Source organism: Betta splendens, chromosome 7 (genome assembly GCF_900634795.4).
Source record: "Betta splendens chromosome 7, fBetSpl5.4, whole genome shotgun sequence".
Taxonomy (NCBI): Eukaryota; Metazoa; Chordata; class Actinopteri; order Anabantiformes; family Osphronemidae; genus Betta; species Betta splendens.
In genome coordinates, this window is record NC_040887.2 from 8,618,067 (window position 1) to 8,632,564 (window position 14,498).

Genomic DNA, 14,498 nt, shown 5'->3' on the forward strand with positions numbered 1-14,498 from the left:
TAACAAAAGACGTGAAACCAAGAGCCATCGTATCCTAAACAATTCTAACCTTTATTTTCTAACAAGAGTGAAAAGAAACGAAGGCAACATTAAAATGAAAAGTTTATACACAAACTCACGACAACTGTGTGTCTGTAATATATCAGTAATAATAACAATAATAATTTGAACTCAGAACAAAAATATCTGTGACAAAAGTGAGTCAAAGTGAAGTTACCTTAATTTGGAGATAGAGATATAGAACAAGGGAAAAAGTCAAGAGGTTCAGAGCTTAAAAACAAAGCATAAGGAGAAAGATAAAGCCAAGAGGTACAGATATCCATTTGGGAAAGTAGCACCAAAACATTAATGCCTGTTTTAACACTTCCCGAACTCAAACGCACGTCCCCTCTAAACGGCATATAACACAAGATTCAGTACAACTAAAAAAGATACAACTTTAACCACGGTGCTGTTATCTAAGATCAGCTGACACAACCACCTGCTGTACCTCAGGAGTCATGCCCATACAGAACTGTCTAATATAGCTTATCCAACATTAAGGAGCGCAACAGGCTCAAGAAGTAAAACTGCAACTGCCGGTGCTAAAACAGGCATTTAATACAGTTGGGAGTATATAGCATACTGACTGACCTTAGAGACGACTCTAGACCAAAGACACTGCTATTACAGTAAGTCCAACATCGGCCCAACACAGTCTGAATATGTTCACAGGGAGAATGGGTCCAGGGGAAGTGGAGAACAAAGTTTTGTAAGAAAAAAGAAAACGTGAGTCGAGATACGTCTCACTTAAGGAGTGTAGAAGAAGAGTCACTGCTCCATTAGTGTCTGAATGTGTGACTGGGAGGAGAACGGTACAGGTGGATGTCCTGCATCTTTCTATAACGTAACATGGTCTTCTGGCACAGAACGCTCTGTCTTTCAAACTCCTCCGACTAATCCTTGTTAACAGGGATCCGACATCAACTATATCACAAAATCTGTCAAAATGAAACAGGAAAACAGATTTTTGTGATCAATTCAAGGATTGAAACTATTACAGAAAAACACAAAAAGAACATTATAAATCTGCATTCACCTCTGGATGAATCTGCAGAGCTAGGTGAGGGGAGGGGCTGTGTTTGAGAGGACAGGTTTTCTTTGACTCCGAGGCAGACGACGACTGTTCTCCTGCCACCTCCACATTTTCACCTCGGTGGCCTTTTCTCTTCCGTTTGGAATCCTTGGCTCGTCCGCGGCTGGTTCGCCTCTGCTCTTCAAGGGCAATCTGGACAAGAACGGTGAACAGACTTCAGAAAATGTCCATGATCCAAATGTCCCACTATAGCATTTATAACAACCAGAATCATAAATAAATTAGCTCTCATGAAAACTCTAACCATCACCTACAATGTGATCCTGTAAGACACTGAATTTCTATCACTGATCCAAAATTAAATAATAAACAAAGAAAATCCTGTCCTGACCTGAATGAGTGTGTGCAGCATTTCTCTTGGTGGAACTGATGACGCTTCGAGGAGTCGCTGGATGGTGTAGGTCTGGTCCAAGGACACCTCCAGCAGATCTCCTTCCAGCTGCAGCTCCTCCAGCTGGGCCCGAGTGACCGGGGACAGCTCCACTACCTGGCCTTTTAGCAGCGGCAGCAGCGGCAGCAGGGACCCTACATCTGAAAATGAAACAGACAAAACGCAGTCCAGTGTATGTGTGACACAATGTATGAAGTCATCCTTGGTCGTTATTTGTTGATCAGTGTCTTACCTGTAACACTGGACCTCTTGCTAACACCGTTCTCACATACAGCCTGCGGTCAAAGAAAAGTGGTGTCAAAGCAAACTCAGTCTAATAGTAAGTGACAAAATGTTACACGTTATTACTCCAGCTCTGATTTAACATTTAAACAAAGAAGGAGTGTTAACCTGAGTGTCATTGCTTTCCTGGGGGTTCTTCTTCTGTGACTTTTCCTCTGTAAGGTCAATGACTCCATCTTCTCCTTCCCCTCCCTCAGAGTCGGACAGAACGATCACAGAGGTCCCATCTGTCCTCTTTTCTTTATCTTCCTGTTTCTCTAATTTATGATGCAGTGTCTCTTTAAGTTCTTGCAGCTTCTCGAGTGCCTGTTGCAGCTCTGGTGTCTCGAGGGCCTTCTTGGCTCGGCCCTGCCAGGTGATGGCCCTCTCTGTGAGACACTGCAGCGCCTCTCCCTCAGGCAGACGCACTGGCAGCCGCTGCAAGGCTACGAGTAACGCAAGGATGGTCTCCAGACGCGGGCGCCGTGACCGCTGGCATTGCGGACACAAAAAGCGCGAGTCCCAGTCCCACCAGCAGAGGGGGTTAACTGGCGGTCCGGATGATGGCAGGAGGGAGGGGAAAGGAACGCAGCCACCGTGAAACCAGTCCTTACACAGGTGGCAGCGGAGTTGAGGAGTACGGGTCAGCCTGCTGCAAACACACACCGACGGAGGAGGCGTGAGGGGTGTGTGGTTACTGTTACCATTCTCTTGCACAGAGTTCTCTGAGTGGCTGGATGTGTCCGTCTCCATTGCATCGTCCCACTTCCCATTCTCCCTATCCCCCTTGTAACTTTCAGACTTGAGTCCAGATTTACACATGTTTGACTTCTGTAATCTCAGTAGTGCCTCCTTCTCCTGGTGCTCCCCTTCTTTGAATGCCATCACCTTATGAAAACACACGAATCAGGCTCATGTTAACAAATTTTAGCCTGGCATTAAACATCAAACGCAAAGGCAGGCAGAGTAAACTCACAATAGCTGCAGGGTCCCTCAGGTCCTGAGCAGAGAGGCCCAGAGTGTTGGTATCAGAATCTTCTAATGGCTCCTCTAATGGCTGAAGCTCATCCAGCCTCTCTCTTCTTTTTACACAAGGGCATAACACCTACAGGCAAACAAGAAGTAAATACACACTCCCATAGCAGTGACTGTACAAACAACTTTTAGAGTGGAATGCTGTAGGAATTTAACTGCACAGACAAGTATGTGCTGTGGCCTTGCTCTGAGAGTCCCACCTCTAGCAGACTGTGCTGACTGCTCTTCTTCAGGAAGGTCTTGCTAGCTTTGTCCCTCCAGGAATGGGCACTGGCAACTTGCAGTTCCAGCTGCCTCAGCTCCTCCATGAAGACTGGCAAGTCCCTTCCAATTGCCACCAGACCCTCGAGATCATCCAGACATGGGTAATGCTCCCCATTCTAAAAAACAAAAGAGGGAAAACTTAATATAAAAGCACAAACCAACTCATGAAGTACATAAAACTAACACAATAGGAGCAATCACCAGAACTTTTTTTTTACCTGAATTTCCTCCAAATCTGTTACCCAGGCCCGCGCTCGTGTAAGACAGCTCTGCAGAGCCAGGATGTTTGGAAGCTTTACCGGGATTAGCTGGGCTTCATTCACTATTGCCTCCAGGGTTGAAAGAGGATGTTTTTGCCTGGAAGACCGAAAACCAGAAACTGATGTAAGAACAGGATTGCCTGGTTGTAAATGAGAGCGCCTGCAGCAGGTCAGATGTAGAGAAACATATATGGTGCAACTTGTTTATCTTGCCTTTGCTCCAAGCAGATCTGTGCTTTCTCCTCCCAACGTTCTGCAATTGTGAGCAGCTCCTGAAGCTCTGCCATTGCAGTCTCCACCGACACACTCTGGGGTATATTGCAACCTGCTTCCATGAGATTCCGCAATACTTCCAGTGTCATCTCCTGCCTTTCCCCTTCTTCTGTGGCCAAGGTGCGCCTCACGTCTGCCAGCCAGTGGCCCTGCTCCTTCAGGCCCTGGAGTAAAGCGCATTCTGGCACGACAACCGGCAGCTCAGCTCCTTCATCCAACAACATCTGCAGCTGCTCAGACGGTGGAGAACCCCTCCTCCAGTCCTTGTCATTGACCAGTACTTGAGCCCGGCTCTGGAAGTCCTCCACTGTCTGCAGAACCGCCTTCATATTCAGAGGATACAGGGGGTTAGAAAAACATCTCTCTGACAAAAAAATACACTAATTTGTGACAAGCTTTCACCTGCACTTCTTCCAACTGATTCATCACACAGGGCAGGTTTTGCATCAATTCTACCAATGATTTAAGCTCTGCCCAGGTTAACCTGTTTTCACTAAAAACAGAAACAGCAAGGTGTAACAAGTGACTGCAGAGAATACAAATGGACAGAAAGTGCAATCTCTACATTTGTATTGCATCGTACCGTGTCTTTGAATCACTGAGGAGTTCAATACTTGTTTTTTGGCAGCGCTCTATATCCTTAAGAACGGTGTTGAGTTTCCGGAGAAGTTCATTGTCAGGGAACCTTTTATCTGCTGCTTCCATCTTCAGCATCTCCAGGTCTTCAATGCCTGCCATTTAACAAACATTTAATCTTGTGATGTAACTTTAATTATTCTTTCAATGAAAAGTCAACCTTTTAAACCATTTGTCTGAGCTGCCTTCCTACCTATCTTGTTGCCCTCCTCTTGTTCCAGTGCTTCTTTTACCCTGTTGGCCCAGGAGTCAAAAGACTCAGATCGAACCTTTAATCGGTGTAACATGGCTAAAAGCTCATCCAGGGTGTATCGATACCTACAAAGTAAATGATAACAAAGTTACTGTGATTCATTTAGACAAAAAACAACAGTGCTTTATATTAGATATCTCATTAAATGCAAGATGAAGCGATGAATACCTGAGGTAGAGTTTTTCAGTGGGGCAGTTGCACAGATCCTGAGTGTGATAGAGACACACCAGACGCTCAGGACAGTTCGAGCAGGCCAAAGCCGAAAGGAAGCACGTGGTCTTACATTTATCGCACTGTCTCTCGTCATCGGGTAACAGCTCAAACGCTTCACGCTCTGCTTCAGTAATACCCTGAAATTACAGCAAAACAATTGTAACAAACACTATTCCCATATTCTATTATTATTAATGCAAGTTAAATACATCTTACCAATATCAAAACTATTTTTTTAATCACAGAAAATTAGTGTCTATATCTTTGTCTATATGTTTCTCACCCTTTCCATTAGACTCTTCCGCAGCTTCCGCTCTTCCTGAACAATGATGAACATTTCCCGATGTGTAGCTGCAGCCAGGTTAAGATCTAGTTTCTCTGGGCTAGCAGCCATTTTGCAGGTGAGCTCCTCGTGGGAGAATACACAATATCTTCTGAGACGACGGTAGTGCTCTATACAGGAACGGCCAGCAGGCAGCTAAGGGGTGGAAAAGAGAGAGTGATCCAGATCATGTCTTGTCAAGAAAGAACAACGATTCTAAACAGACCATGTAAACAAACATACCCAGTCTGCAGTGCAGAAATTGACAGCTTCAGCAAAGTTATACCCCTGATTGAAGCCACTGTGGTAGGCTCTGGGGAAGGTGATGACAAACTCCCCAGCACACTGGTTGGTGCGTACAACCTGCCAACCAGAAATACAGTGGTAAGAAACATTTTTAAGAAGCCATACTTTTGAAGTGCATCGACGTGAAACTCACCGGTACACCATGGGCCATCAGAATATTGGGGTTCATGATGGTGACCAGCTGGTGAAGGAGGTCAGGCTGAAACTCAAACAGTTCTGGCGTTAGCTTGTTCATCACCTCCTCAAGTCGCTCAGCTGCCACAGACGGAACCCCGTACCAAGTCTTGGGCTCACCCCTGCAGATGACAGAAAGACCAGAGTAGAGGTTGAACTCTTTAACTCAACACAGACATACAACATCATCACATTATAACCTTTGTTTACAACAAACAGAAAAAAGCTAAAAAAACTAGCAATCCTGTACCAGTGTAGGTAGTTGATAGAGTAGCTCCAGTGATCTTCAATGTGCCAGCAGAAAGTTGAAAACACCATGCCCACGTAAAGCCATGGCACCTTCATCCCAGAGATGTCTCCATTAATATGGCACAGGAGTGACTGCTCAAGGACAGGCATCACATTCAAGTTCCAGCCACAGCGGGCATATTCCTAAAGAGGGAAAAAAAGAAAGAGCCTAACTACGATAAAATCAACAGCCCTGCCCACAATATACACCACATTCTATTGTACTAATCACTATTAACAGCCAGAGCTGGAGTTATGTTTTGTCACAGTTATTAACTTTCAATAAATCTGTTAAAGAAAAAAAACCTCACATCCACGATTACGTAACATAAGCACGAAAACAAGCTGCACAACCAAAAAAAACACACCTCCTCTTCCTTTGTAAGCTTCCTCTTGCCATTGTTCATAGGGAAACCACTGCCGAACTCTTTGGAGTGTATATCCGCTCCGTACTCAACAGTCACGTCTTCCTCAATACTACTGACTAATCTCCAAAACTCTCTCTCCACAAGCTCTGTAGGAACCATCTACAACAAAAAAAACCACATATTTAGCCAACAGGCAGACCCACGCTCTATGACAATTATGCGATGTTTGGTGAGGCTGCACTTACGTGGACAGGCATATTAAAGTAATCTGCTTTAAAGGAATCAGCCATTTCCCCAAAACTCTGCAGGGTGTACTCTCGTGTAGCTTGCTCAAAGCCAAACGCTTCCGTCGGCCTCTTGCACTCCTAAAAGGAAACAAACAAACCAGTGTTGTTGGTTATGAGAAATACAACGTGTCATGAGTTTTAAACAACAAATGTGTGTGTTCATTTATATTTACCTCAGCCACACATTTGGGGCATCGCCAGTTGGCTTTTGGTGGATCAGCAAGAGGGGGAAGTAGACAGTAGGTGTGGTAGTTATCCTCACAGCCGTCACAAAGCAGGAGCTTCTCATCATCATCTCCCCGACCACACATTCGACACACGAATGAGTCCTCCTTTAAAAAAAGTCAGTATTGGAAAAATTGGTTCCAGGGCTTTGCCACAATCTCAGTGTGTCGGCAAATCCCAACCTGCTTTATCAGATTTAAGGTTTCTACAGAGAAGGTCGCTAGGGGTCACCGACTATGTTTACTGCTCAGTGAACTCAAGTTTACTTTGAAATGCTGTGTTCATCTTTGACAGAAGCATGTTTTAGTTTACTTACACATTGTGGATTGTTGATGTTGCGTCTAAGCCTCATGGTCATTTTGGACGAAGGTCCATCATCTTCGTCTTCCTCATTTTCTTTGCCATACTCATAATCCTCAGTTTCTTCTTTCTTCACTTCCGTCTTGGTGGTGATGCTCAGGGGAGGGAGTTTGGGAATAGATGTGCTTCCTTCACTCGGCTTCTCTGGGGACTCCAGTGGCTCAGATTTGACCGATGTATCACTAGGAGCAGCAGTCACATCCTCTTTGACAGTAACAGTCTGAGGCAACTCATCTAAAGAGAGAGAGAGAATTAAGAATTTAGTTATCACAGATAGTAGAATATTTAAGGTAAAGGGCTCTAAGATGGCAGAACAGTTTTCAAACATTTTCCAATGGCTACCATTAATAAAAGACATTCCCTACTTTACATTCTAGTTGTATTACATAAAATCATCATGGTAGCTACCTTTCTTCCTAATGCCTTTGTCCCTTGCCACCAGTCCAAGTCCCATCATTTTCGGCCCAGCACCATAAATCTGTAGCTTCTTTAGCTCAGGGTTCTTCTCTATGTCCTCCTCTGTAGGTTCAGGCTGTAAATAAAAATACAGTTATTATGAAAAGGACAACAACACAAAACTACTCTCCAAGTCACACAGCAAAGCAAGGTTCTGGCCAAATGCAGAACAGTTCAAACATGACAGCATAGCAGTGCATCACAAGAAGGGGGCTGTGCTGGGTTAGAAAGTCAGGAAAAGTTAGCCTACTTTCAGTGAAAGGTTAAAAGGTTAAGACCCACCACCATAACACACAACCAGCAGCTGCAACCATACAATTAGGGTTCAGTGTAATTTACTACCGATTTCAGTTTTTTATCAAATCAGAGTTAGTGTTTAAATGAGATTAAAATAGTTTTATAAAAATTAAATAATAAAAATAAACCAAAATACATTTTCACCTAATTAAGGCAATTTATCATAAATTATAAAATTGTTTGAAAATATTTACACATGGAAATCTTATTTTAGACATGTAATTTAAAGAATATGCTTGACAAGTAAGTCTCAGCATTAAAGCATATGAAAATAAAGCCTTACTTTCAAATTTGAAAAACAGGTTGTTCAAGTTTAGGATTAATGTATGAAGATGGGGACAGGAGGTCTGACCACAGGGGAGTGAAGAGGTCACATTCCTGCATTTGTGTTGCTCGGTGAGTCTCGATTACTGTCAAATCTTGCACTTGGTCTTAAGTGCTGAACCTATTTCATAAGATGCTCTGCATTATCAGATAACATAATTATTAAACCCATCAACCAAACTGCTGGACCTAACAAAACATTTAGATGAGGCTGAATGTCAGACTTGCATGAAGTTATCTCCTAATTCGAGTGTGTCAGTTAATATTGGCATCTTACACACATTTTTTCCACTTTGGGTTTTCAAGAAACCAGAAACACGTGTGTATGTATGTGTACATATATGTACACTGTATACACACACACAACCCTGCATTTCCCATGGAAAGCTTGTGCATGCATGTGATATTATTTACATTTCTAGCACAAAACAAAAGCAATGAACATATGTAATTCAAAACTTTGACCAAGAGGATACTTCAACTTTATGGAGGTCGAAAGCGCAATAGAACAAAGCAGACCGGTAGGAATTACTGGTCACAAACTATTTATCTCAAATGAGAAAATATAGAGGGCCAACAACAATTATGTGATCAAAACGGAAATACGGAAAGTGGCTGATCACGTTTTACACACCATAAACAAACCAATGATCTCCAAGTGAAACCTTATAGGATAAAACCTACTACTGTCACGCACAGGTGCACCCAAAGAAGAATGCATGCAGCCTCACGATTGGCAGCTGCAGTGAATAGACAGCAAAGCAGAAAAGTGCAACGACACACAGCCAGCCCAGCAACAAAGCATCCCAAGCCAAGTACAACCACAGGAATACAGCATGAAAAGAGAGAGCAGGCATAAGCCAAACAACCACCTAAACAAGTTTGGCAGTTTGGAGGAGACAATCTCTTTAGAATGATCTCAGCAATCTGTGAGTTCCGAAAAAAATTAACTCACTGGGGTTTAAATGTGCAAATATTTACAAAGCCAAGACACAACACAGTTAAAACCAGAAAAATCTTCTTCACTGTTTGTTGCTGGTTTAGATGGCAGAGTAATCTGGGATTCTGATGTCACAAAGGGCTTTAATGGCAAAGGTTTTGTGACTCTAATGGCTTGGCAACGGCAACACGTCTGGGTTATGGGCAAATGTTAATGAACATGTTTCAGTGATTAGTTAAAAAAAATTAATAAATACACGCACACACACAAACATCTAGACAACTTTAAGAAGGGCGAGATAATCTAGGGAAAGTGGCGGGAAGAGAGCGGGGGCAGTAGGTGAGAGGCAGTACCGCAGAGATGAGTTCAGAGCCAGTGGTGAGAGGATGGGGGGCCAGATCCTCTGGACCCTGCAAGGGGAGACAATAACAGCGACAATAAACTGAGACAAGAGGGAAAAGGGAGATGAGAGAGGAGGGGAGAGAGCCTGGAGAGAACACAGCCTCAAGTTGTAGGAAAATCTTATGTCTGGGATAAATTAGGACACATAAATAAGTTTCATTCACCGTGGGACATATTAGGTCCTAGATCACATTGATAACATCTCATATATGCTAATATGAAACAATCCAATCAGTCTACAGTATAGTCTAACAGACCAATATGTTGCCATTTAAATAACAATAGTTTGATTCAAGCTGAATAATTTAAAGCATCAGCTGATGAGTGACTCAGTAGCACCAACATGGAAATCCATATGTCAGACTTTTCAGAGAACAAAAACGTGACTGAAAAAAGTCTACGTATGTGAATTTGGTGTTTATGCTAGGAGGTTTGTTACATGAACAAAGTAAGTTTGTCCTTCAAGTGGCAACATCCCCAAAAAGAATATGTTGGGTACTTTGGTAAGTTTAAATAAAATCCTCCTAATACAAAGTTATGGTAATGCAGGAAATTTTAACGTATTCCTACATACTACAAGTATGATGACTAGTTCTTCAACATTAGAGGAAGGGTTAAGGTAGAAAATAAAGGTTCATTCATTTGTATGTAACAAGCATGATATATTAGAATGTAGGCTGGTCCAGACACTGTGAAGCATACTAATAAAATAAAAAGGTTCAAATTGTGCAAATATATGCAACTTGTGAAATAAACAGTATGTTCACTTAGGAAATGGAGGAATTTGAAGCGAACAATGAGAAGAACAAAAGCTGTGGAGCAGAAGGCAAAACCAGCAGAATTAAGCACAGCAGCATGGCAAGATGGACAGCAAGCAAGCCAGGATGCCCTTGTGTGTCAGCCACAACACTGCAGCTCATGCAAAACGGTGCATGAATAAGCACAGGAAATGGTTACAAACACTACAGCATGGAACACTCTAGAAGACCATCATCCATCAACACCTACGTAGACCATTTATATTGAAACCACTGCTGCTTAATTTAGCTGATCAGCATGTACTAGGTAAACTACTAACTGATACTAACTTCGATAACAAATGTTACCAAAAACTCCCTTCCATATCTGAAGCTCAGTCCACGTCACAAAACGACAAGTATACATCTGCATGTGCACTGATTCTAAAGTTGCTTGATATTTTACATGAAATTGCATTTTTTCTTCAACATAAAACAGTAGTTTGCACATGACACAGTTCAGCTTTAATGTATGTTAGGATGAAACAATACAATATTATGACAACAAATGGTGGTTTGGGCCATGAGGGAAACCGTAGTAGTCGCAGATAGGTAAGGCTTGTTTACCAGTTATCTTTGTGTGTTCACCTGTTTAATCACTAGATATGTGACTTCAAAATGTAATTCAAGTGTTTTTCAGAAAATTGAACTTTACTCAATGCTATGTAAGGAGAGATACTCTGACTCACATCAGGCTGACAGCGGTTTGCTCTGCGTCCATAACTGCTCATTTTAGATGGCTGCACAGACTGTCGCAGGGGGATTGAATGGGGCTTGTACTCCTTATCCACCTCTTCACCATCATAGTGCTTTGGCTTGTAATGCTAAAAGTTACAAAAAAGAGGGAGACGTCAAACAAAATGCCACAGATGACCAACTTAGGTCAAAGAGGATGTCATGTAATGACACCTGCACCGTTTAACTCAATTTTAATTGTTTTTTTTAATAGACAGTAGTATGGACTGACCGGCAGACTGGCACCAGAATGGAACACTTCAAATGGGTAGACGATCCTCTCATAGTGCGAGCGAAGCAGAGAACCGATGTTCTTGCCTGGAGGGTAGCCAAGCCTCTGGGCTACACGAGCCCAGCGTCGCTCCTTGCAAACCATCTCAAAACCGCCTTCATCTGTCACAATCTGCAAATATTTTTATGTTGATTTTAGCAAAATGAAAAACCTAGTAAGTTTAGTGTAAGTGGCATACTTTTACATGTTGTGGGTAAATTCACCTTAGGTCATACTCACCTTTGACAGGCTAAAAAGATCAAGAATACGTCTTTCGATATGTGGGATTTTTAGGGATGATCCCTGAATCTCCCAAAACCTGGCAATACGATCCAAATAGTTAAGCTTCACTCTGGTCTCCGCCTAAAAGGAGATAATGTCAATTTACAAAAATTAGTATGTGCAGTTACAGTGACAACTTAATTCTTTTGTACTGTGAATGAAAAAAAAAGTACCTCTAACTCATTAAGCCTTTGGATGCGGGGCGTAAAGTGAAAGTGATCCAGTTCGACTGAAAACGGTGGTTGCCAGTCCTGTGACAGCAAAGACATATTATTAAACCAAAGGTCCTACAAGTATCAAATTGTCTTGAATCTCTGGACGCCCACCCATTTTTAAAAGAAGCTCAATGACAACATCAAATTAAACATTTAATTGAGAGTGTGAACTTTGTTATCTCCCCAATACACATTTGAACGTGAATATAATACGATACTAAAATATGCATAAAGAAATATTTACTGATGGGGGCCGAATTTTGCAGATTCCAGATTTCTCTGCAATTGGACGTATCTTGGCGATGTAACCCAGAGGATCCTGAAACTCCTCCCATGTTGGTTCAAACACTGGACACTCCGGAGGAGGTACAAATTCTTCCCCTTCCATTGCCCTGACAACAGGAAGTTAGACAACGCAAAAAAAAGTTCATGAATCCTTCCAAACTTGTTTATGAGAGTAATTAATTTGTTTTTTAAAAAGACATTTTAAACTCTGTAGACAAAACTTTAAATGCTTAATGTAATACACCCCCCAAAAAACATATTCGATACAACTTAATGAAATCCAGATATTCAAAGAAAGGTCAGAGTGGTCTCAAAAACTAAGGAACTATATGTTCAGTGGTGATAAATAATGTTTGTGTTGAATAACAATATTTAGATAACACAGAATTTAATAAATGCTTCTTATGCTACATTGTGCCAACAATCTGATACTACAAATACAAAAGTTAATAACAAATCAAAAGTACACAATTTTACTAATGCATTGTTTACTCTTAAATTTGTTATGTTGTCAGCTCAGGCTGAATATTGTAGATGATTTATATATAAATGTATATATATGTATCATAGATAATCATGACATTCAAGACGTAATAAGCAAAGAGATATGGGAAATCCCAGGATGGGTTTTTTGTCCACAGTGGTCCCCTCCCCCAACGGACACAACAAAACAGACACCATGCTCTAGAGAATCAACAAGGCCTATTTGATAACTGACAGTTCATCGTGATCAGAGGCAGAACCGTACAATGAAATTATTTAAATACAAAGGTGATTGTAACAATTCTGCATACAGCTGACAAATGGACACCAGTTTATGTAACCCATGTGTAAATCACATAGGAGTATTCTGCTTTGTCCTGGGACATGTCCTATATTTTTAATATTACATTAAACACTTTGATAGTGAGACATCAGTGACATGCATCTCATCTCCTTAACCGATTCTCAATGGGCCTTCGGACAAACAATAGCGTGAAGGCCATGAACCCTAAGGTATGGAAGGCCACAGAGGCATCATCAATCTGAGTGGGCTGGGCTACATTATTAACCGCTATACAGTACGTTTTATGAGACAAAGGACAACAAATACAAAGCCAGTCGGCAGAACATATTCCATTAACTAATTATACGGTCGATGTCGGATTTTATCTTGTTAAAATGACCAAACTATCAGTAGCTCTTAGCTGCTAGCCAATAAACTTGGAAGAAGTGTCGATAAAACTAGCGTTACCCCCCAACATCTGCTTTGTAACAAAAGTAAAAAATGAATTATCGCTTTAGTTATTCGTGTCTGCTTGGCTATATCACATGGATTTCTGTTTCATCGAGAAATTGACCAGCGTATTTGTCACCATTGTCACAGAAGCCATCAGTTATCAAGCGATAACGCCGTTTACAGCTAACATTAGCATCAAGGCCTCGACTTCTACATCCAAGTCCCATCGCCTCCCACGGTTTAGGTTACTAGCTAGCGTTATCTGGCTAGCAATAAGTAGATGGTTAGGAAAACCAAGCCAACGTAGCAAAGCGCAGATAAGCTAACCAACATACGGTAATTCAAATAACGCCAAGAAACAGCTAGATAACGTTAACCATATACATATTTGTGTAAGCAACATACACTACATGAAGCTATATGTCATCCCCGCTACCCTAACGTTTTTCTTTCTCTAATATTTCCGTGACTAACCCGTAGACACTTGGCTGTCCCGGGGTCTGATAGGGCAGGTGAGCGCTCTCCTTCCTCTGTTGTTGTGATGACTGGTGGGTAGCTAACGTTGGCCAGCTGTGCTCGGTCCAGTTGGCTAGCTACCGCAGCTAGCAGAGTTGCCCGTTTATTACTCTCAGATTCCCATAAACTCCGTTCTTTTAAACACAACGGTCCCAAACATGGACGACGGAGGTTCGTTTGCAATAGGCGAGGGTTTCACTGTTCACCACTTGAGTCGTTTTCAATCATTTTTTCGACCAATATTATCACCCTCTTCAGGCCATCCTATCTTTCTAGACGAGACGCCATCTTACTTTTTTTATGAGGACCAAAGCACAACCCAGAAATCCTTCCACCACGTCTGTCACGTATACTCCAAGAAAATAGTGCCCACGTACGCACATGAAAGACACGTGACTTATATAAATATAAATAAATATAAAGTCAAGCTAACTTTAAAAGTGCATCAGAGAGATCGCACCTACTGTACGTATGCTTTCTTTTATAGATATTATGTCATCATTTTATTCTTCTGGGAGCCTATTGGCCTACTACTATCTTATTATAATACATATTACAAACTGCATCGGTTGAGCACGCTTGATTAAAAATTATCTCAAGTAGCATATAAAGTGAAAACGCAAATAGTATCAAATAGTAATTTTGTATACTATATTAATTAATATTATTTATGGGGAGGCCTTTAGCTTAATGTCATTTCAGATTTAT

The 14,498-nt window shown here is 41.7% G+C and overlaps 1 protein-coding gene across 2 annotated transcripts; it reads right to left on the minus strand.

The window, feature by feature from the left end:
* Positions 1-30: 30 nt before the first annotated feature.
* Positions 31-14,077, minus strand: kdm5c (lysine (K)-specific demethylase 5C). Of its 2 annotated transcripts, XM_029156946.3 has the most exons (29): positions 13,749-14,077; positions 12,015-12,162; positions 11,729-11,806; positions 11,514-11,636; positions 11,235-11,405; positions 10,957-11,091; positions 9,422-9,478; positions 7,460-7,583; positions 7,008-7,285; positions 6,640-6,798; positions 6,425-6,544; positions 6,180-6,338; positions 5,774-5,955; positions 5,483-5,645; positions 5,287-5,406; positions 5,005-5,199; positions 4,677-4,858; positions 4,449-4,573; positions 4,203-4,350; positions 4,022-4,112; positions 3,560-3,942; positions 3,305-3,443; positions 3,023-3,202; positions 2,764-2,892; positions 1,917-2,675; positions 1,759-1,801; positions 1,467-1,666; positions 1,079-1,267; positions 31-980 (listed from the first exon to the last, which is right to left on the minus strand). In XM_029156946.3, the coding sequence occupies exons 2-29, from the start codon at positions 12,156-12,158 to the stop codon at positions 972-974; spliced, it is 4,785 nt and encodes a 1,594-aa protein (XP_029012779.1). In that variant the 5' UTR covers positions 12,159-12,162; positions 13,749-14,077; the 3' UTR covers positions 31-971. The 2 variants fall into 2 exon arrangements, with proteins under 2 accessions (XP_029012779.1, XP_029012780.1); XM_029156947.3 differs by lacking the exon at positions 9,422-9,478.
* Between the last annotated feature and the right edge of the window lie 421 nt (positions 14,078-14,498).

Bases quoted from the DNA above. Each gene is read 5' to 3' on its own strand.
- kdm5c (XM_029156946.3), bottom strand. From the start codon at position 12,158: ATGGAAGGGGAAGAATTTGTACCTCCTCCGGAGTGTCCAGTGTTTGAA. The intron at 11,406-11,513 runs GTGAGTATGACC...AAATATTTGCAG, and splicing joins ATCTTTTTAGCCTGTCAAAG to ATTGTGACAGATGAAGGCGG. The intron at 4,859-5,004 runs GTGAGAAACATA...CTGTAATTTCAG, and splicing joins GGAAGAGTCTAATGGAAAGG to GGTATTACTGAAGCAGAGCG.